The sequence below is a fragment of the Diabrotica virgifera genome, chromosome 7 (assembly GCF_917563875.1).
Source record: "Diabrotica virgifera virgifera chromosome 7, PGI_DIABVI_V3a".
In the NCBI taxonomy this organism is placed as follows: Eukaryota; Metazoa; Arthropoda; class Insecta; order Coleoptera; family Chrysomelidae; genus Diabrotica; species Diabrotica virgifera.
In genome coordinates, this window is record NC_065449.1 from 71,404,317 (window position 1) to 71,429,192 (window position 24,876).

The window sequence follows — 24,876 nt, forward strand, 5'->3', positions numbered from 1 at the left end:
ACCATACAGAAGTGAAACTCCTGCCGAAAACCGTAACATAATTTTCATGCTCATGTGTCAACGTAACTGGTGCAACCTCACTTTTGCGACTGACGTGACAGTTGTTTATAGTTAAATTTTATATTTATATATGTTTTATTTTATATTTCATTTATATTTTATAGTTAAATTTTATATTTCATATTTAATTAATAACAACTTACATAAAAATATTACCTAATTTGGAATGGTCTATTCCTTAGAACATCAAGTTCTATTCTGTAACTGGTGCACAAGGTCAAATATTTCGGTCCCAACAAAATCAATGGAAACGACAGTCAGATTCGCTTCTGGGTCAATAGTAGTGCAAATTTAAAATCTCGATTGAATTCCGCCATTGCGTTAGCCACCATTGTGATTTTAAACGAGAACCGTTTTTGCTCAATATCTCCGCCATTTTCAACTTTTCGACAAAAAGTATGACAACCAAAATTGTTGAAAATCTAATTTTCTATCGAGTGAGATTTAAAATTTTCCTCTTGGTAAAAGGTATATTAGTACTAAAGGTATATTAGTACTAATATACCTTTTACTAAGAGGAAATTTTTTTATTAAATTTCACTTGTAATTGATGGTATACAGCCAACTACAGGAAGTTCTTCCTTGTGGATTTTTCATTTTCTATCATTTCTGTTTTTACAATTTTTTCGTGCCATCGATATTTTCCGAGTTATAGCGGAAAATAGTGACAGTTATTATATAAATAGAGCATAATTATTGAATTATCCCGTTTATAGTTAGTTTTACGACAAAAATCTTCCTATACAAAAATAGAGAGAATTTAATTCTACACAATTTTAGTTTCTTTCATTTTTTTGGTAAAGTTAATATTTAAGGTAGTATGTATGCGATAATGGCGCGAGCGTAAGACGTGATTGATTTTGTAGCAATTGTTTTTGTTCAATATCTACGCCAGTTTCAACTTAAATTGTTCCAAATATGATTTCCTACAAGTTTTTTTTAACAATTTTTTTCATGAGGTTGATATTTTCCGAGTTAAGTGGGAAAATAGTAAAAAGTGGTGGGGGAGCATAATTAATGAATTGAATCTTTTTTCCAAGCTGCCCCAAATTTTATTATTGTATCCTTTAGGGGAGATCAATAGTAGTGTAAATTTAAATCTCGACTGAATTCCGCGGTTGCATTAGCCGCCATATTGATTTTAAAGGAGAACCGTTGTTGCTTAATATCTCCGCCATTTTCAACTTTTCGACAAAAATGGTAGGAACTAAAATTGTTGGTAACGCAATTTCCTACAATTTCTTTTCCACATTTTGCCATTGTGATTTTAAACGAGAACCGTTTTTGCTCAATATCTCCGCCATTTTCAACTTTTCGACAAAAAGTATGACAACCAAAATTGTTGAAAATCTAATTTTCTATCGAGTGAGATTTAAAATTTTCCTCTTGGTAAAAGGTATATTAGTGCTAATATATCTTTTACCAAGAGGAAAATTTTTTATTAAATTTCACTTGTAATTAATGGTATACAGCCAACTACAGGAAGTTCTTCCTTGTGGATTTTTAATTTTCTATCATTTCTGTTTTTACAATTTTTTCGTGCCATCGATATTTTCCGAGTTATAGCGGAAAATAGTGACAGTTATTATATAAATAGAGCATAATTATTGAATTATCTCGTTTATTGTTAGTTTTACGACAAAAATCTTCCTATACAAAAATAGAGAGAATTGAATTCTACACAATTTTAGTTTCTTTCATTTTTTTGGTAAAGTTAATATTTAAGGTAGTATGTATGCGATAATGGCGCGAGTGTAAGACCTGATTGATTTTGTAGCAATTGTTTTTGTTCAATATTTACGCCATTTTCAACTTAAATTGTTCCAAATATGGTTTCCTACAAGATCTTTTTAACAATTTTTTTCATGCGGTTGATATTTTCCGAGTTAAGTGGGAAAATAGTAAAAAGTGGTGGGGGGAGCATAATTACTGAATTGAATCTTTTTTCCAAGCTGCCCCAAATTTTATAGTTGTATCCTTTAGGGGAGATCAATAGTAGTGTAAATTTAAATCTCGACTGAATTCTGCGGTTTCATTAGCCGCCATATTGATTTTAAAGGAGAACCGTTGTTGCTTAATATCTCCGCCATTTTCAACTTTTCGACAAAAATGGTAGGAACTAAAATTGTTGGAAACGCAATTTCCTACAATCTCTTTTCCACAATTTTTTTATGTGATAAATATTCTCCGAGTTAAGGAGGAAAATAGTGGAAGCGGAAGGGAAGCATAATTATTGAATTGTCTCATTTATTAATAACTTTACGACATAATTGTACATAAACAAAAATAAAGAGAATTATATTTTATACAATTTTTGAAACTTCCAATGAAACACCAACCAAACTAAGTACAAAAAAGACACAAATAATAACTTATATGCATTAAGTTCACTTAATTTTATTAACTAGCGGGTTTTATTGGTTGAATTTGTCTGTCGATAATTAAGTTTCATGTCAGCTAACATATTTTAATATTTCAACATTTTTTTTTAAATTTTGGACCCACCCATCCCCCCCTCTTAGACCAGCCACTGGTTCTCTCGAAAAATTGTAGTAAATCGTAATTGCAACAATTTCAGTCCTTACACTTTTTGTCGAAAAGTTGAAAATGGGGAAGATATTGAACAAAAACAATTGAACATACGTACTACCTTAGATATTGATTTTATTAAAAAAATTTAAAGAAATAAAATTGTACAAAATTTAATTCTCTTCATTTTTGTATGGATTAAAATTTGTTGTAAAAGTAATAATAAACGAGATAATTCAATAAATCAATAATTATGCTTTAACTGTCACTGTTTTTCCCCATAGCTCGGAAAATATGGACCACACGAAAAAAAAATATAATAAACGAAATTATAGAAAATCACACTTTAAACAATTTCAGTTTGTATATTTTTTGTCGAAAAGTTGAAAATGGCGGAGATATTGAGCAAAAACGGTTCTCGTTTAAAATCAAGATGGCGGCTAACGCAACGGTCAAATTTAGTCGAGATTTTAAATTTGTACTACTATTGACCTCCCCTAAAGATTAGAAAAATAAAATTTGGGGCAGCTCCTAATGCAAGGTCAAATGGTATCCCGACTGGGCTACTTTGACTTTCTACAAATTGCAAATAAAAAATATAAAATCTACAGATTGCAAATTAAATGGGATATTTACTAAAATAAGCTGCAATCCGCAAGGCAACAGCAACTGAATGTAATCATCAAATCTGTATTAATTTATTTCTCAGGCAAAGAAGTCATAGATGATCCAATAGAGATTCCAATACTCTAAACAAGTAAACTGAAAAACTCTCCAACTGAAAGATTCTTAAACTCTTACCTACCAAACATTGAAATATGCAAAAATTTTTTTTATATATTGCTGAATATAGTACGATATGCTTACGAATAATGTGCTGGTAAACATTTTTTAAAATTATTTTTTTTACAAAAACAGGTTATGTATCAATTATGATATAATATGGTCGTAAGTTAATAAAAAATTATTAAACATAAAATGGCCTATAACAATTTCTTTGTTTGGATAAGCACCAAATTTGGTATATCTGATGTTAGATTATGACAAGTTGGAGATGTACACTGCTGAGTAGGCGATTTTCTTAGACTTCATGTCTCAGAACTGCAAAATGTCTAATATCATGGACGAATAATTTCCTCCATCTTGGTCTCGCTTCTTGTTTTGACCATAAAAATTCTCGAAAATAATTTCACTTAATCCCACTTTACTTCTGACACCAATTGTTGTAATTCTTGATGGGTTCAGGAATTAAGTGAACTATTACGGTGTTTTAACAAGTTTATTAAATTCTTTAAATCTCAAAAAAACGTGCCAAAAATAATGACAAAACTTGACAAAATATAACTGTCAGATCTATTACTAGTCTGACTTACTAACTTACTTACACATATGCTAAGATGATTCATAACATATTAAATTATTAATTATTGATAAGATATTAGATTCTATCTATCATGCATAATTTTTATAATGAATGGTATCTTTTTAATGTGGTTTGGGAGGAATAACGATTAATAATCTCCAAGAAAACCACAAATTGTAAACCAAGTTTTTATTTAATAAACTTGATGACGCGTTTCGACATTGTTATCATCATCAACTTTATATCGATTTGGTTTCTCCTGTTATCAAGCTGATGATAACAATGATGTCGAAGCGCGTCACTAAGTTTATTAAATAAAAAATTGGTTTACAATTTGTGGTTTCCTTGGAGATTAATTATCGTTAATAAATGAACGTTCTAATACAGAACATCTTCAGTGCCTAGAATGAAGTATTTCGACGTTAGATTAAAGCAAAAGGTTAAAATTGTGACTATTAGAGTAAAAAAACATGTGGGAATACTTACATTCTGCCGAGTAGTTTGAAACTGGCACACTGGATATAGTGGTAACCCCATAATATATGGTTTACATAATATAATTTAGTAAAATTTTATGACTACAAGTCGATGTTGATAGATATAATGGAACACATACTAAAAGGGCACCATGCTTCCCTGCTCGAAGATGCTAGGTACTTGCCAATTCAATGGGCACAGACCAACTGAGAAATTAAGAAGTGGACATACAATTTGACAAGAGTGACATGACATGACAAGATAAAGCCAATTTTTGGTTAAAGCTTAATTTGATTTAGGATCTTTTAGTAAAATGCAACAACCTTTGCATCTTCGAGCAGGGAAGCATGGTGCCCTTTTAGCATGTGTTCCATTATATCTATCAACATCGACTTGTAGTAATAAAATTTTACTAAATTATATTATGTAAACCATATATTATGGGGTTACCACTATATACAGTGTGCTAGTTTCAAACTACTCGGCAGAATGTAAGTATTCCCACATGTTTTTTCATTCTAACAGTCACAATTTTAACCTTTTGCTTAAATCTAATGTGGAAATACTTCATTCGAGGCACTGAAGATGTTCTGTATTAGAACGAAAACGTTTTGCAATCCGTGACATTTTAGATAGTTTTTAAATAAACGATTTTATACCAGAATGCATCTCGAAGTTTTTACTTCTTAGCCTCCTATCGTCCATGATTGGACATAGGCCTCCCTCAACTCCTTCCATCGGTCTCTATCATGAGAAATATACTTCCAATTTGTCCGACTATTCTTTTAATATCATCAATCCAACTCATCTGTGTTCTTCCTCTTGGTCGATTATTTTCGTAAGGTCTCCAGTGTTGTATTATTGCGTTCCAACGTTGGTCTTTTTGTATAACAGTGTGGTCTGAGCAATTCCATTTAAGTTTGTCAATTTTTGTTGATATGTCCTAGATTTTAATTTTTGAGCTTACCCGGTCGTTCCTATTTTTGTTTGACAGTCGTACACCTAACATTGTTATTTCCATTGCTCTTTCTGTTGTGGCTAATTTAGTCTATTTGCTTTGGTTAGTGTTCAGGTTTCACGTCCATATGTTATTATAGGAAGGAGGTACTGGTTCAACATTTTGCTCCTCAATTATTGGCGTATTTTGCGATTCTTAAGTACCCAACTAAGTTTTCCAAATGCTACCCATGCTAGTCTTGCTCTTCTTGTAATTTCCACACTTTGGTTCTCTTTGTCAAGTTTCAGGATTTAGCATAGGTAGATATATTCCTGGACTTGATCTATCTTATTGCTATTTATAGTTTTACATCTGGAGTCATCTGTGTTTTTCATTATTTATGTTTTTCTAATATTGACTTTTAGGCCGACGTATTGGGAGCTGCCTGCGAGTTCCTCCATCATAGTTTGCAGTTCTTCGAATTTGCTCGCTATAATCACAATGTCGTCAGCGAATTTGAGGTAGTTCAATTTGTTGTCATTAACATTAATGTCATAAATTGACCAATTTGTAGTTTTAAAGAAGTCTTCTAGGGCTAGGTTGAAAAGCTTTGGCGATATTACGTCTCGTTATCTCACTTCTCTCTTACTGGGTATAGTATTTGTATTTCCGTTTAGCTGTATTATCGTAGTTGAATTTTTATATTATTTATTATTATACCACTTACTAAGACGTTAATGTCCAATATAAACTGTGTGACCAAAAACGTAAGCACCTACATTATATCTATCCGATTTGAATAATTTTTGGTATACATGTTCAGTAGCACTTACTAGTAAAACGACTAATTCAGCTTGATACGTCAGCTAACTGTAGAAGCTAGTTCAATAATGGGTTGAGAATCCACGATTTATTTTACACTCATTGCCCCGACTGGGCATCGTTCTGATGATGTGCTCGCTATCTTGTTGGAGTTTTTCATCCTATGCTACTGAAACTTAGGTAGCTTTCATTTAAATCTTATTATTTATTAACGTCAATACAATTATCTAATTTATATTAAAGACTTAATTAGCTAAAGCCATGCATTGCTTTAGGACTACCAACAGAATGCGGGACGCCCAACGGAGATCCGGGTTGGTGTTTAGAAATTCAAGACTGTCCATTATTACTTAAGCAGATAACGAATATAGATGCAAGACCATTTTTGCTTGCTTCAAGATGTGGACCTCCAAATGAAGACTCACGTAGACCTAAAGTTTGTTGTGGGAAGTATGATAAGTACCAGGATCCGTCATTAGGTAAGACTCGTTTTTTATTATTTGAATCATATATAAATAACACCGTCTTCTTCTTACGATGTCTATCCGTTCCGGACGGATGTTGGCGATCAGCATGACTATCCTAACTTTGCTTGCTGCTATTCGGAATAGTCCGGTCGTCGATGTATTGAACCATTTTCTCAGGTTTTTTAGTCTCTCAGAAACCACAGGCTTTGAAGTTATTCTTCTCCTGGTCCTATTCTCCCTGGTCCTCTCTTTCCAAATACCTTACCCTGAAGGGTGAGTTACAACAAGCCATATCTCTGTTCATTCCTCATAACATGGCGAAGATATTTTAGTTTGCGCTCTTTGGTGGTGTTAATAATCTCGCATGTCTTGCCTATTCTACGTAGGACGTCAACATTAGCCACACAATCCACCCAAGGAGTTCATAAAATTTGTCTGTAAGACCACATCACGAATGCTTCGAGTTTTAAATAAGCTTCGGAAAGTATCCAGGCCTCTACTCCGTATAATAACCTAGAAAATACATAGCATCTGACGATAGAGATTTTGTTATCGGTATATTTTAGATGACACATTTTTGGTGATGGGAGATTTCAACGCCAAGATTGGAAAAGGAAAAGTGGATGGATGTGTGGGAGAATTTGGCTTGGGAGAAAGAGATGAAAGGGGAGACAGACTTGTCGAATTCTGCCAAAGCGAGGAGATGGTAGTAATGAATACCTTATTTAAATTATCTAAAAGAAGACTTTATACCTGGATATCACCGTCGGATTTGGAAGATCACATTGTAAGAAACCAGATAGATTACATTTTAATCAAATCCAGATAAAAAACACTATAAAGTCTGTGAGAACATGTTGACATAAATTCAGATCATAATCCATTAGTAGGCGTAATGAAGATAAAACTGAAAAAGATCCAAAAACAAACAAATATACCACGATTTGATGCCTCAAATATAAAAGAAGAACCTGTACGTCAGAGGCTAAAAGCAGAAATAAATGATAACTTAAAGAAAATCAAACAAGATGTGATAAAAACAACTGATGTAAATGACAAATGGAACGTGATACAAGAAACGTTAGTAGAGGCAGCAAAGAAGATATTACCCACAAAAATAATAAAAAAACAGAGATGGATGACTTCAGAAATCCTAGAGCTAATGGAGGAAAGAAGGAAACATAAAGGCAGGAGTAAGGCAAAATACAAGGAAATCCAGAGATTAATAGGAACGAAAATAAAAGAGGCCAAATCCACCTGGCTGGCAAATCAATGTAGTGAAATAGAAGAATATTCTAAAAAGTATGATAGCTTTAACATGCACAAGAAAATAAAAGAAATCACAAATACACAGCGAAAAAAGAAAGATGGCCTTCTTAAAGACATAAATGGAAAAATTATTATAGAAGTCAAAGAGAAATTAAAAAAGTGGAAGACATACATAACAGATTAGTTTGAGGATAATAGACAAGAACCGGAAGAAATCGACAGCGAAACGGGACCAGAGATCATAATGGAGGAAATCGAACAAGCAATACGAAACGCAAAAAACGGAAAAACTGTAGGTCCAGACGAAATACCTGCGGAATTACTGAAATGTCTAGACGATGAAACTCTACCGGTACTACTGGATTAATGAAGTATATAAAACCGGAAAAATTCCTCAGAAATGGTTGGTGTCCACCTTTGTAACAATACCAAAAACAATATACGACAAAAATTGTTCGGACTGTAGCACAATATCACTAATAAGCCATAGCCTCAAAATATTTTTAAAGGTGATTCATGGAAGATTATACAGAAAGCTAGAATATGATATGGATGATACCCAATTTGGGTTCCGCAAAGGACTTGGAACAAGAGAGGCATTGTTTGCGTTTAATGTCCTCTCTCAAAGATGCTTAGATATGAACCTGGATATTTATTCATGTTTCATCGACTTCGAAAAAGCGTTCGACAGGGTCCGACATGAAACACTAATAGAATTATTGAAAAACAGAGATATAGACAGACGAGATTTACGAATTATCATCAATCTGTATTGGAATCAAAAGGCCAATATAAAGGTAGAAGAACAAGAATCCGAGAATATTGATATAAAGAGAGGAGTAAGACAGGGTTGTGTTCTGTAGCCGCTACTGTTTAACCTGTACAGTGAAGCCATCTTTTAGGAAGCGATAGCGGAGCTAAGTGATGGAATCTCTATAAACGGAAGAATAGTAAATAACATAAGATTCGCTGATGACACCGTTATAATGGCAGACACCCTGGAATCGCTACAAGAATTGCTAAATAGAATTAACGATTATTGCATTCGATACGGACTAAAAATAAACAAGAAAAAAACTAAATTTATGATTTTCTCAAAAACAGAACATGGAAATGAAAGGTTAATGATAGAGCAAACCCAAATAGAAAAAGTTAAGACATACAAATATCTGGGAACCTGGGTTGATGACAAAAACGACAAAAACAAAGAAATTAAAGTCCGAATTGAAACTGCAAGGCAAGCATTTATAAAGATGAAGACACTGCTTACAAACAAAGACCTTCAGTTGCCTCTCAGATTGAGAGCTCTAAGATGCTACATATTTTCTATATTGCTATACGGAATGGAAGCTTGGACATTGAAGAGACAACACATAAGAAGAATAGAAGCGTTCGAAATGTGGTGTTACAGAAGAATATTGAAAATCCAGTGGGTTCAAAGGATTACCCATGTTGAAGTGCTACGACGTTTAAATAAGGAGTTAGAAATTATGAAAAGTATAAAAACTAGAAAACTGGAATATTTGGGTCATATTACCAGAGGAGAAAAATATGAGTTGCTGAGAATTATTATGCAAGGAAGGATCCAAGGAAGAAGAAGTATAGGACGAAGATGCATCTCCTGGCTGAGGAACCTTAGAGAATGGTTTAATTTCATTACAACTATTCAGAGCAGCAGCTAACAAAGTGACCATAGCCATTATGATATCCAACTTCCGATAGGAGAGGGAACTTTAAGAAGAAGAAGATATTTCAGTATATTTGAAGCGGTAAATCGTGACTTCTGGAAAGAGGCTTCATCATTTTGAAAGCTGATCTCGCTTTTCCTATGCGTTGTTTTATTTCACTTGTGTGGTCCCCTTGGCTGCTTATTTTCTCTTGGTACCAAGGTATGTGTAGCTGTCTACCCTGTCAATTGGACTACCATGTACTTTGTTTTTTTTTTGTACTGAGATCAAGCCAGTGTTCTCTACTTAAATCTGATATGAGCAACATTATTCTTTGCAAACCATCTAGATTATCTGCAAAAACTACGTCGTATGGGTATTTATAATAGATTTCACTCATTATAATTAATTCGAAATAATTATACTATACTAAATTTACAATCAAGATGCCGCAGTGGCGTGTTGGAACTTTTCAAGCGGCCCAGTGATTTTATAAGGAAGCGGCCTCCCATCCTCATGTTACCTTCTATCATCAGAATTTTTTATTCATTATTTATAATGAAAACTTATTTGACCGGCCTCAAGAGGCCGCGGCCTCTCGGTGATTGCATCGATTCATGTATATGGTCAGGACGTCACTGAGATGCAGTAGAAATAAACAAACCAAGACACGTTAAATGCTACTAGGAGCACTCCCAAATCATAATTTACAATGTATATACATTGTAAATCCCAAACCATGATTTCCAAAGTTTATATATTGTAAATTATTATTCGGGATTGCTCCTAGTAGCATTTTCCATGTCTTGGTTTGTTTATTTCTTCTGCATCTTGAATTTAAATTTAGTATTGTACCTATATTAGGGTAACCGGTGAATTGCTCGATTGCAATTGCTCGAAACCAATTGCTCGAATTCAATTGCTCGAAAATCAATTGCTCGATATGAAAATTGCTCGAAATACAAATTGCTCGAATAAAAAAGAAAATTATATATTTAAAATATTTATTTACAATAATACAAAATATAGACATAAGAAATAATCTTGAAATAGGACAAACTATGTGATATTACACGTATACACTGTGGGCCGAAATAAAGGATTACATTTTTTAGTTGAAAATAACTTTTTGTTTTTTTGGGCGATTTAATTCCTTTTTACGGGGCTAATAGCCTAATATCCTCAACATGACTGCAAATTTGGAAGCAAAAATAACGTACAGGGTCGGACTTAGAAAAAAAAATTATGTAAAGGTGAATTTGAGTTCGTTGCAAATGAAAACTGAATGGAAGCATTTGGAAATTTATTTCCGCCCGAAAACGTGAACAAAGTTTAAATGAACTAAAAATTGAAAAGTTCATAAGTGGCGAACAACCTCAAGTAAGTCATAGGAGATATTATAGAGACACTGCTGACAGTTTATTGCGTTTAATTAACAATTGAAGACATACGTGGATAAAGGTCATATGTCACAAAATAATGTTTTTGAGTAATGAGCATTTCAGTGTCTTTTGTTCCAAGTTAATTATTTGTTTTATAAATTTGCACTGCTACACTTTTTTAAACAGGTATCTGAAGGTACTTTTTTACGCTTTAAATTAAATTTAAAAAAAGTTACCTTAAGCCAAATATTTCAAATTTTGTGGACATATTACCTTTATCCAAATAGTAAATAGTAGAAAATTCTCCATATTTACACATTTGACGTGGATAAAGGTATGATGTCTAAACGCAATGTTGGACATAATACCTCTATCCACCACAATTCAAAAATCATTGTGTGACATATTGCTTTAATACCTTCCTGTTATTTTTATTTTGTTAAAAATAGGTAATTTTAAAATTTTAACAGGTTAAACAGCATATTAGAAGAGCAAAAAGCTAATAAAAGAATTTTCTCAAAAAATGTGACATATGACCTTTATCCACTTATCTATCTCTTCAATTATGAACCACAAATTAACATCTGTGATTATATACGTGGAAATTCACATAATAGACTATTGATTATGTTCAAGATAAGAGAGCTAAAAGGAACTACAACGTAAAACGGGATTTTATTGTGTCATATGGTCAATGGACCTCTCAGTATGAAAAAACCGCGGAGTGCTACCATTTAAATGGGTGCGTTTTTGAGAAAGGGTTGAATTAGTCCCTAGGCACAGGGTGAATTAGGGTGAGTTCTATGCACTTGTGGTACAAACACGTCTACAGGAAAATTATTCCAGGTTAAATTTCCTATCGGAATATCACATTTTAAAGTCAAAAATATTTTTTTTTACAAAAAATATATTCAAAAGAAAGGCAAGAAAAAAACGCGAGAGAAAGCAATTTTGTTTTTTGCCCCATAACTTTTTTCCACAGGGATATAGGTATAGGCATTGTTTTAGCGAAAAATAACTTCCATACTTCTTCTTTAAAATGAAGTTTGGTAAAAGTCTCTAGGATTTATAGTTTCCCAAATAGGATTTTTCAAATTTCGCCGCTCGGAGCATTTTTGGGCCATTTTCCCCATTATTTCGCATACATTGTTCTGTAACTTTTTTCTTCGAATTTCTAGGTATATGCACTGGTACATTTATTAGAAAGAAAAGTCAATTACCTTTAAATCGGTCTATTGTGTAAGGCTATACTGTTCTTTTTAAGCAAGTTATGCTTTTTCAAGGTTTTATACTTTGAATAATTTTTGATATTCTTGACATTTAGGTATATACATTCTGGAATAAAAAAAGGCTTATTTTCTTTACTTTAAAATGGTGTATTGCAAAAAAATTTTAAACAGATATATTTTTAAACAAGATATCCATAGAATATCCAAATTTGAGAAAAATTTTATATATTTTTTCAATTAGAATATGATAGCATATTATAACGTAATTTTTAATTCTAAATAACTTTTCTTAATAACACTTTTCGATATTGTGAAATATAAAGGTACTTTACTCTTGAGCGAAATTAATATTTTTAACATACCTCGTACACTCTTGATAAAATTTTATATCTGATGATTGCGTCTTAAGTTTTGGACTATGCAGAGCATTTTATAAATAATAATTTTTTTCATAAAGTTAAAAATAAAAAAGTTTTCCATATGGTTCCAACTTAGTGGGACCTATTGCAGGTGTATACGTCACATTTTGAAAAAGGATATCTTGTTTAAAAATAGTCCTAGAATTTTTTACAATACATCATTTTAAAGTAAAGAAAATAAGCTTGCTTTTTTATTGTACAATGTATATACTTAGATATACAATAAAAAAGTTATAATGATAAATTTAAAAATAATCGTAAAATATATCAAAAATCATTAAAAGTATAAAACTTTGAACAACCATATCTTGCTTAAAAATAGTCATAAAGCCTTCTAAAAAGACCACTGTTAAGGCAATTAACGTTTCTTCGTAATAAATGTAACATTGTTTATACCTAAAGCTACGCCCAAAAAAGTTACAGAACAATGTTTCGGAAGTATTAAGAAAAATGGGCCAAAATCGCTGTGAGTGGCAAATTTTGAAAAATCATCTTTTGAAAACAATAAATCATATAGGCTTTTACCAAACCTCATTTTAAATAGGAAGGATGGAAGTTTTTTTTCTATAAAGCAATGCCTATACCTATATCCCCGTGGAAAAAAGTTATGGGGCAAAAAACAAAATTGCTATCTTTCGTGCTTTTTTCTTGCTTTCCTTTGAATATATTTTTGTAAAAAAAAATATTTTTAACTTTAATATGTGATGTTTCGATAGTAAATTTAATCTGGAACAATTTTCCTGTAGACTTATTTGTACCAGGGGACTATTTGTGCTTAGGGACTAATTCACCTCTTTCTCAAAAACGCACCCCTTAAATGGTAGCACTTCGCGGGTTTTTCATATTTAGAGGTCCATTGACTCTATGAAACAATAAAACCCCGTTAACGTTGTAGTTCCTTTCTAAAATACATAATCAATAGCCTATAATTTGGCATAATAAAAGTGTCTTTCTTATGTAAATACCTACATATTATTATTTTGCATTATTGTGAATAAATATTTTAGATATATAATTCTCTTTTTTATTCGAGCAATTTGTATTTCGAGCAATTTTTATGTCAAGCAATTGATATTCGAGCAATTTTTATGTCAAGCAATTGATATTCGAGCAATTGATTTCGAGCAATTGCATTCGAGCAATTGACCTAGAATCCTATATTAGTACCAAATAAATATACTAGTACCTATAGTACTAATATGTTATTTGGTTTTTTATACTATTTAAAAAATTCTTTTTAGACGAAATTAACATTTTTCCCAAACGATGTGGACACCAAAAACATATTATGCAATCAAGAATCCTCGGTGGTACTACAGCATCTATTGGTGAATTCCCTTGGATGATTCGGCTTGTTCATCAAAACGACCGTGGGTATAAAACATTTGGATGTACAGGGTTCCTAATTCATACAAAATATGTGTTAACTGCAGCCCATTGTGTTCATGGAAAATTTATCCAATTCAGAGGACCAGTGTATGTATTTATTATTTGGTGAAATATTTAAAGCATTTTTTTGGATATCATTAACTACCAAATATAAAATTGATCTGTATTTGTCACCAAAGATAATTCGAATGTGGCATGAACGGTATGGAATATGATAAGTGACTCGACAATCCGTTGTGGATCTTGGCATACTCGCAAAGAAGTCGCTACTCCTGACGATTCCTGGCAACTTATCTTCATTTTCTGCTGCTTAGAGTCTTTAGGTCTTCTTCCACATCATCAATCCATCTTCTTCGTGGTCGTCCTCTACCTCTTGTGCCCTCTGGTTTTGAAAATGTTAATCTCTTCCTGTATTCATGATCTGACATCCTAGCAATGTCCCCAGCCCATCTAAGTATCTGCACTTTAACGTATTTCACAATATCTGGATAGGTGTATAACTGATATAGTTCAAAGTTATATCTTTGACGCCATAGCCCATTGTAATTTATGGCCACAAAAACCTTTCTGAGAGTTTTTTTCTCAAAAATACCAAGAAGTCTGTCATCATTTTTGGTCCACGTTTCAGCTTCATATATCAAAACTGGTCTTATTAAGGTCTTGTATTATACGAGTCGGTATTTTCTTATCGATGGTATGGGCCTTTAATAAGAGCAACAAAGAGACATGCATTTATTATACATTTAAAACGGGTTAGAAGATATTGGGCGGCCGAAGTAGGAAGAGTCACCAAAAAATTTCGCGTTGTAGGTATGGCTTTGTCAGACAGCGTTGCCGAATTTGGAAATTATCAAAAGAAAATATTAAAGTAGAAAAAATAATATAGTTAATTTTTTGTGAACAGATATAATAAACAAATTATTTAAAAATAACAAAATATTGTTTTCACCCATTTTAAAAAAATGTGAAAACTTTGAATTATAATTCAACGTTTATTTTTTTACTTATATTTTTCTTTTAAATAATTTGTTTAGTAGAGGTACTTATTTGTTCACAAAAAATAATATAGTTACAGTAATGAGTGCGCTATTAAGAACCGGCAAAATAACGTAAAAGATGGAAAGCATAATACGTTGTGAAATAAAAAGAGATGAAACTAATAGAGATGTAAAATTATCGATAGGAACCTATAAATTTACATAACATTACATACTTTCGCACCTTTAGACATATCTGACGAGTATAACAAATCTAACCGTGACAGGAGAATTTTATAAAATTCTATATGTTTTCTGTCACAGACGTCAAAAGGAGGGAAACTATGTAGGTACCTGATGAAATGTAAACTTATAGGTTCCTATATATAATTTTACACATCTACTAGTTTCATCTCTTTTTATTTCACAACGTATTAAGTTTTCCATCTTTTGCGTTATTTTGCCGGTTATTAGCGCGCTCATCACTGTATTATTTTTTTTCTACTTTGATGGATAATTACGCATGTCTGTCTCTCTCAGAGACTTTGTAAACACAACTTTTCCGTCAAGGATTATATACATTAGATAAGACAGGACAAATGAGCTGTCGAATGAAAGTTCATTACCCAACGATCTTATTAAGGTGAGAAATTTGACCTTGCACTTCCAGTTTTAGAGTTGAAACTTGAAGTACTATTTTAAAGTCGCCCAATAAATATTATAAACGACTTATTATTGGACGCGCTTTAGCAAGACGAAAACCATTATATTTTTCCGGCTTTGTGCAAGTCTGTCCGTCCGTCTGTCTATCGAATATAACTCCTACGTTATTTAAACACTCAACTCCGATAACAAGATAATATAGCAGGAGACCTGAAAGCTACGGGCGTGGAAAACTGCACAGAGATTGTCTAAGACAGAGAAGAGTGAAGGCATGCTGTCGAGTGGGCTAAAACCCACGAAGGGTTGTAACGCCACGTAGTACGTAGTAAGTATGAGGTGTCGAATTAAGGATGGTATTAAAGCTGAGAAATTGGACTTCACACTTCCGGTTGCAGAGTTGAAACTGGAAGTAGTGTTTTAAAGCCGCCGAAATAGTACAAGCGACATATTATTCGATGCGCTTTAGCAATACGAAGACAAGGTATCAAATTAGATCTTATAACCCAAAGATGGTATCAGTTGCTACCGGAAGTACTGTTTTAAAATCACCGAAATAGTACAATACATTTGTTTTCGTCTTGCTAAAGCGTGTTAAATAATACATTACTTGTATTAATTCGGCGTCATTAAAACCGTACTCCCGGTTGTAACTCTATAAACAGAAGTCCGAGGTTAAATTTCTTACTTCTAATGCCATCTTTGGGTTATAAGCTCTCATTCGACACATCATTTGTCATTCTATTTTTTTGTCGGACGGACCGACTTGACTAATACCGGAAGCATCTTGCTACGGCGCGTCGAATAATATGTCGCTTGTACTATTTCGGCGACTTTAAAATAGTACTTGTGCGATCAAGTTTCTCACTTTAATATCATCCTTGGGTTAAGAGCTTTCACTCTTACACCTCATTTGTTCTTCTGTCTGATCTTATGACGGAAAAGTTGTGTTCACAAAGTCTCTGGGACAGAAAAACTTGCATAATTAAACTAGAAAACATATTATATTAATTTCTGTTAACAAATAGTGTAGGTACTAACCAAATTATTTAAAAGAAAAAACTAATAAAAAAATAAACGTTGAAATATAATTCAACGTTTTCACATTTTTTAAAATTGGCTAAAACAATATTTTTTTACTTAAGTTTTTTTCTTTTAAATAATTTGTTTATTATATCTGTTTACAAAAGTTAAATATATTATTTTTTCTATTTTAATATTTCTTTTGATAATTTCCAACTTTGGCAACCCTGTCTGACAAAGCCATTACCTACGACCCGAAATTTTTTGGTGACCCTTCCCAGTTCCGCCACGTTCGACCGTCCCACATCTTCTAACCCGTTTTAAATGTATAATAAATACATGTCTCTTTGTTGCTCTTATTAAAGGCGCATACCATCTATAAGAAAATACCGTCTCTGTATATTGAGCTTTACTGTACGTTTTATATTTTTATTTTTAAATTTTTCTGGAGACCGTGAACAGTTCTGTTTGCTATTGCTATGCGTCTTTTATTTCGTCGCTTGTTGTGTTTCTTACGTTTGCCAGCGATCCAAGATATGTGAATTATTTGACTTGCTGAAAGATATGGTTGTTAACTAGGATTCTAGGACTAGTATACTTGTTGGATATTTCGGAAATTTTTAGAAACCAACATATATTTTGTTTTTCCTCGTTTACCACAAGTTCTAATTCACTTGCCGCGTCCAACTTGCCTTGTAAAACCAATATTCCATCATATCTCTCATACTTCTGCTCACTATGACTATATCGTCGGCGAATGCGAGAATTTGCTTCGATCCAATGAAAATAGCTCCATTCATTTTAATACAATAGACTCCCGTAAGTTCGGCCACCTCGGGACTGGACCCTAGGCCGGACTTAAAAGTGGCCGAATTAACCGATGCCTACCTAACAAATGCCCATTTATTGTTTGTAAGGATCTAGCAAACACAAAACACTTGCACATTCTGTAGAATATACACAAAGGGATACTCTGATACAATATATTTAACACATGAAAAGACAGAAGGTTACAAAACACTACAAAACAATACTTACAGAACTCTAAATATGCCTAATGAAATTTAAAAATATTACTCTACATTGGTGGTTTGGCTTCGTAAACATTTAAAAAAAATGTGCTATTTCTTTCTTTTCTAATAATTTTTTATGTGCAAAGTCACGCCACTTTTTAATAAACATAACATCGATGGAAGTTGCTCCTTTTTGCTGTTCAATATGTTTTGCTGATCGATATAGGTAGCCGCCAGTTGCAAAGCTGCTTTACCTTCAGCGTGGCTTATTTTATTTTCTTCAACTTCCTCTTCTATCTAAGCAGCAACTGTGTCGTTATCCTTCCATTTTCCTGGCGAATGACACACTCGGCGATTTCGTCGTCGTTCAAAACCTCGTTGTGTAGCTCCTTTTCAAAGTTGATCCACTCAAAAACATCTTTTTCAACAATGGGATCACACTTCGGTAGATGCTGAAGGTCGTGCAATAGAGCTGCCTTGACATCAGGTTTGTTAACAAGAATGTTCCTTGACTTATCTGCTGCTGTGTTTGCTTGGTCAATATTATGTTCTATATTTGGCCAAAGTTTTTTCCAAAACTTTACAAAAGTCGACGCTGGTATTTCGTCGTATACCTTGGCCGACATATACGCAACATCCTTCATATTAACTGCCCTTCTTCAGTAACTCTAAGTCTAAGTTATCACCAGTCTCCAGTTTGGAAAGAACTTCAGAAAGAAGTTTTCGACGATACTTTCTCTTGAAGCACTCCATGGCCCCTTGATCTATTGGCTGTTGAACACTGGGAACAGCAGCCTAATTTCTTTTCATCGTGACACTGAATATCTTCCAGGTGAGTAAGTGCGTTGTCAGGAAGTAGAAGGGCTTTGATGTCAGTTTTAATTTTGTCAAATGTTCTTTCACTTTGGGAACAAATTCTTAAACAAAATATTCCTTGAACAAATATGTGTCCATCCACGCTGATTTCTGCGACCGATAAATACACTGGGAGAGTTTCCACGTTTATGTTATAACTATAAACGCTCTCGGTTTTGCTGCTCTGCCAATGACAAATAGCAGTAATTGTGGATCCCCGAAGCATTTAAACACAAGGCGACCGTTATCATATCTTTGCTGTTAATGCTCAAGTTTAGGTCACCAATAATTTTTTAAAATTTTGAAGAAAATTTGGTGACCGCTACAGGCAGAGAGCAGACTGGACTAACGGAAACCGAACTAACCGAGGCCGAACTTACGGAAGTCTACTGTATTTAATTTTATGATTGCCTCTTCCAAGACAATATTAAAGAGGGGACACGCCAGCCCGTCCCCCTGCCTTAGATCATTATCAATGTAAAAGAACATAGAGTTTTCTCCTTCAATCCTAACGCACGAGCGTACGTTTTGCATTGTTAGTTGGGTCAACTTAACTAACTTCGGTGGGATACCAAACTATAATTCTATAATAACTATATTTCACGGTCTATAATTGCATTATATGTTGCAGTTCTTTTAAAATTGTTTTAGGCTACTTTTAAGTCGACGAAGATATGGTGTGTGTGTGTGTATCTTTGTTATATTCTAGTGACTTTTCTAGAACCTGCCTATGTGCTTGAGTTTGATGTATAGTTTACTTTCCATAAGTAAATCCGCATTGACATTGACCAGCAATATCCTTTGTAAAATGTTTAAATCTTTCAAACAATACATTGCCGAATATTATATACGCAGATGCTAACAGAGTAATGCCTCTGTAGTTCTTATAATCCAGTTCATCAGCCTTTTTGTGCAACGTACATATTATTCCCTTTTGCCACTCTTCTGGTACCAATTCATTCTGCCATATAAGTACTACTAGTTTATGGATTGCTGCAAAAAGTTCATCACCATCTTTTTTTTATTAATTTCCGATCAGATTTCATCGATTTCTGGGGCTTTATTATCTTCGAATTTAAGGATGGCAATTGACACTTCTTCTCTGTGTAGTTGATGATGTAGATTTTGCTGATTATCTATGTTATAACCTCCTTCAATATCGTTTATATTTAGAGGTTCGCTGAAATGTTGTGTCCATTTGTAAAGAACTGAGCTTTTGTCATGAATTCGAATGCATTAAATAAGTTATATTGTTCTTAAAAATAAATTCAATCGACTTGATCACTATATAGGGTGAGGCAGATAAAGGGCCTATTAGAAATATCTCGAGAACTAAAGGCAACTGAATTATGAAAATTGGAATAAGGGGGTTTTGAAGACTGATCTATTCAATGAAAATATTTTCATCGATTTGGTACTTCCGGTTATAACGGAAGTTGCTTATAACTTCGTTTTTTTAAATGGGACACCCTGTATATTTTTACATTTTTGGATTCTCCTCGATTTTTTCTTTCTTAAAATATAAGGTTTTGTAACATTATACAGGGTAGGTTAAAAGATAATTACGTTTTCTTAATAATTTCGTAGCAATATTCACACCCTGTAGGATTGTAGTAGTTTGACATAACTCCATTTATGTTCAAATGTTTTTTAATATAGTCTACTATTGTTAGCAAATATTAGTGTAGCTGAATTTTTAATTTTAATATACAGGGTGGGTCGAAACTCGGAATGAGTATTTTCTTAAATGGACTTTCTGACTAGTCAAACCCCGATTTCCTAAAATTAAATTTCGACCTTTGCCTGACCAACTTAGTCTCTCCTAGGTTTGACTAGTCAAAGGCCGAAACTATAATTTATTTCGGGCTTTGACTAAGACCGTCAGTCAGACCTGAGGATTGCCTAGTCAAACCTAGGAGTGCCTGAAATTCGGGCTTTGACTATAACATATATATATATATATATATATATATATATATATAATGTTATTAAACTCCTAAAGGGGGCATAGTGCTTCAGTGAAAACGCGTCATCGAGTTCTATTTCTAGAATAGTTAAACTTTTTTCCTGAAGCTCCCGAATATTATGCAAAAGGTTTCATACAGGTTTAAGTGATTTAAGTGCTTTATATCCAGTGACGTAACTAGCCCCAGAGGGGCCCCCTATCAAAGATTGTCGCGGGGCCCTTTTCCACGACTGATATGGGATAGTGCTAAAAAAATGTTCAACAAAAGCAGCAGTATAAAATAGAATATAAATATACTTTATTGTCACTAAAAATTTTACAATTTTATGGACAAAGCGTAGGTATGTACAAGGAGTAGGAAAAAAACAACAACAAATACAGTTTACTGAAATTACACAAATCGTCAATATTATTCCAAATAAAAGGTAGTGAAATAAAACAAAACAATACAGGGTGTTTCATAAATAATTGGAAATATTGTAACTGTAGATTCCTGGGAAGGCTTCCTAAGGGGGCTGGAGCTCTTTGAAGATGGTGCCTTAATTAGTTTTTTTTTTGAAATACCTCTAGAACACATCTATGTAGAAAAACTAAACCTGGTACGGCTATTATATTCCAGAGATAAATCTTTTTCTTAAATTTCGAATTTCTAGTACCGGTCATATGCGTCCTCTTTGGGTAGGGCAACGGTTATTTTATCGCATAACTTTTTTTTTGTCTTTAACTTTTAACCATTTTTGACAGTGGATTATTAAATTTTATGGTATTCTAGTACTGAAAGTTACTTTTACTTTAAATCGGTAGGATACACCGTTTTATATAAAAATCGATTTGAAATTTTTTCCTTTTTTTGAATTTGATCAAAATATAAAAAATTTTAATATACCTCATAATTTAATAATCTGGTGTCAAAAATGTTTCAAAATTAAACACACAAAAAACAATGCGATAAAATAACCGCGGACCTACTTAAAACGGACGCTATGACCAGTACTAGAAATTCGCAATTGATGAAATCGATTCATCTCTGGAATAAACTTACCCGTTTTCGTTTTTTGTTTTCATAGTTTTTTTTGAAAATTTTTCTCACATTAAAAAAACACAAAATTTTCAAATCGACATTTCTACAAAACGGTGTATCCTACCGACTTAAAGCAGGAGTATTGTACCCTCGGAGATCCGTGGAAAAAATTTACACCCAAAATAACAAAATTCAGTTTGGCAACACTGTGCGAATGTTGATACTAACATATCCTTTTTAAGATAAGCACAACGTTAATTTAGTCCAAACAAATTAATATATTTTTTTTGCCAACAAAAATGAGATTTTTCAACCAAATAATGTTTCAAATATGATGTGCAAAATAATTTTTAATTGGGTTCTGCTAATGGGCTTGCTTTTTTTGTCATTAAAATAAAAAAAAAACTAAATTTTACTCATTAAATCAATGTTGTCCGGTTATCGTCTTAATTATTTTAACTGTACTAATATCCGTTGAGTAATTATGAATGATTAATAGGTCGTTAAAACATTTTATCTATAGCGGCTTCTGGAATATCTTAAAAATATCGAATTTCATTGATAAAATGCGCATATTCCACCGATCTTCGCTTCAACAATACCTTTTATTACTAGAATGTATCACAATCTAATAATCCAGTGTAAAAAAAGCTTAAAAGTTAAAGATAAAAAAGGAAGATAAATAGGCGTACCAGTTTTGGTTTCTTTAAATAGAAGCGTTCTGGAGGTATTTAAAAAAACTAATTACAAGACGCCTTTTTCAAAGAGATCTAGCTTCTGTAAGAAGCATTTTCAGACTAGATGATTTGGGTTAAATCTTAATACATATTTTGAGCCCAAGAATCTACAGTTAAATTAATTCTAATTATTAATGAAACACCCTGTATATTGCAAAATTTAAATAAATTTCCAATTGCATAATACAACCTTAAGAACTAATAAGTTCAGCGTATAACACTCAAATATAGATAATAATAATAAATCTAATAAACTCTAATAATCCGAATAATCTATCCGAAAACTCTAATAATAAGTCCAAAAACAGATTTGAATTGAGACTCATTCTTTAAAACAGATTCAGTTTTTTCAAGACCAGGATGAATAGACATTAAAAAGAAGCGTAAACAAAGAAGCTTTGTTCTTTAACGGCGAGCGACCGGCAAATAGATATACCTAAATACAATTTATAGATAAAGAACAGATTACACGAAAATATACAAAAACAATACACAGTTTCAATGTTTTAAATTATCAAAGGTAAAGGGATTACAAATATTGCAATTTCGCATTATACATTATACAATGTCTCACACAGCCAACGGTGAATAGACAATAAGAAGTAGCTTGAAAACAAAAAAACCTCTGTTGTTATAGAACGACGAGAGACAAAAAATAGATAGGTACCTGTACAGTAGATAAATATACATATCCCAACAATATATGTACAAATCCACAATCTTAGATGTACATCTTGGTCGTTAGCATGTAAATTTCACGCAAGCACTGATGATGATTGGTCAACCAATCTAAAACTAGTTCTATGATGTAGCCCTTGTAGGGATTTTAAATATTTACCTTTTATAAAGGATTTTATTGTTTTTTTAGTATATGTACACTGTTTTAAAGCGTTTTAATAGTAAAATAATTGCAGAATATTTTGTTCAATTTTTTGAATTCAATTTTGTTTCGACCTGCCGCGTTGGGGCCTCTGAATGTCGGGGGCCCCGCCCCTTATAATTAATACGGCTGATACGGCGGTAGCTACGCCTCTGTTTATATCCTCACCTAAATGTCTCGGTTTCTTTTTCGACCGGCCATCCTGTTAAAAACAAATTCCCTTATTTTTTTTTAAAGTATCCAGCGTTTGGAACTTTACTGTTTTTATTATGCAGTTCTTGTTTAAATTTAGAGCATTACATTTAACCATCCAATATGCTGAAATTCGATAGTTTCCATAAACAGTAATTTCCATTTTAGATTTCTTGTCCAAATGGGAGAACACAACACCGAAACCAAAATTGATTGTAGTTCCATAGGGACAAACTGTGCGGATCCCCTTCAAATTAGCCGAGTTGGCCAAGTAATCGTACACCATGGATACGACGTCGATTCTCCCGGCCACTATAATGATATAGCCCTTATTCATTTAAAAAAGGCAGCTAGAATTACAGGTAAGCAAATTAGTTAAAAAAAAAGGAATTTTGTTGATAAAAACCTTTTGGATAGGGTGTTGAGTTCGGTTAATTAAAGATACCAGACAAATACCAATGAGATTAGCTTTATTTGATTTAAATGAAGAATTTCCAGTGAAAAATACTTTTTATTTGCCCTAGTGGATTTATATGTAACTTGTAAAAAACTCTTTGTTTTTGTAAATGTTGATGAACATCTAGCTTTATATATTTTTTATTTTTTCGAACTCATAAATATTGCTGCCATATTATGTTAAGCGACACTTGGATATTATACAGAGTGATCAACTGAGCAATTTCAAGTTTTTTAGGGGCAAATAGGGGACATAGGCTTAAATTACATATCTAAGGAGCTTCTGAGTGCATATCACTAATAACCTAAGATTTATAAAAGATAAATTTATTGCTTACTTCATTTCTGACTGCATGGACTAATCCTAAAGCCAAAAAAGATTTTTAAATTTCCCTCTAGACATGCAAATCAGCAGTTACTCTGTGTTTGTCTTCTTTAGTTGTACCTGACCAAGATTTAAATCTGTACATAGCTGGTCTTTTAGCAGTTTTATAGAATTTTCCTGTTGGTTTCATTGAAATCTTTCTATTTCACGACATACTACTTTTCAACTTTCATTTTATCTATCGCACCCTAATTCTACTCCATGCATCTTCACGTATTTCCCTATTATTGTGTACCACTAGTCTAGTACACCCGGACCGGAATAGGAGACGTGAGCATACTTTCTTTGCCTCCATTTTATGTTAAAAACTGAAAGACAAGTGCCCACTATACATAAAATTTGTAAGAGATTTGTTGAAGAATTTGACTCTAATGGAGGCAAAGATAGTATGCTCACGTCTATACCTACTCCGGTCGGGCCAGTTTTATCTAAAACATTTATATTTAAAAAATCCAAAAGGAAAAGACCGAATTTTTCGTGTAGCTGGCTGGATACCATAAATTACAAAAAGTTAGTGAAAAATCCTTTGTAAAAGTATACAAATTTTATATTAAAATCCCTTAAATATGGTCTTATTACGATAATTACAACTGTCAACTTTCTCTCATGCGAGAATCGGAAATGGTTGACCTGCAAACATCTTCCAAGGCAACCGCGTCTTGATTTCTATTTTTTTTCTCATTTATCAGAGAGTCAGCTGG

At 32.8% G+C, this 24,876-nt stretch overlaps 1 protein-coding gene across 1 annotated transcript in view; it reads left to right on the forward strand.

Moving 5' to 3' along the window:
- Nucleotides 1–24,876, forward strand: part of LOC114330417 (phenoloxidase-activating factor 1-like) — a 66,401-nt gene that overhangs the window by 17,599 nt on the left and 23,926 nt on the right. Inside the window, exons 2-4 of the mRNA XM_028279760.2 lie at nucleotides 6,464–6,667; nucleotides 13,863–14,097; nucleotides 23,503–23,696. Coding sequence (XP_028135561.2) covers nucleotides 6,464–6,667; nucleotides 13,863–14,097; nucleotides 23,503–23,696 — 633 coding nt within the window. The remainder of the gene's footprint in view (nucleotides 1–6,463; nucleotides 6,668–13,862; nucleotides 14,098–23,502; nucleotides 23,697–24,876) is intronic.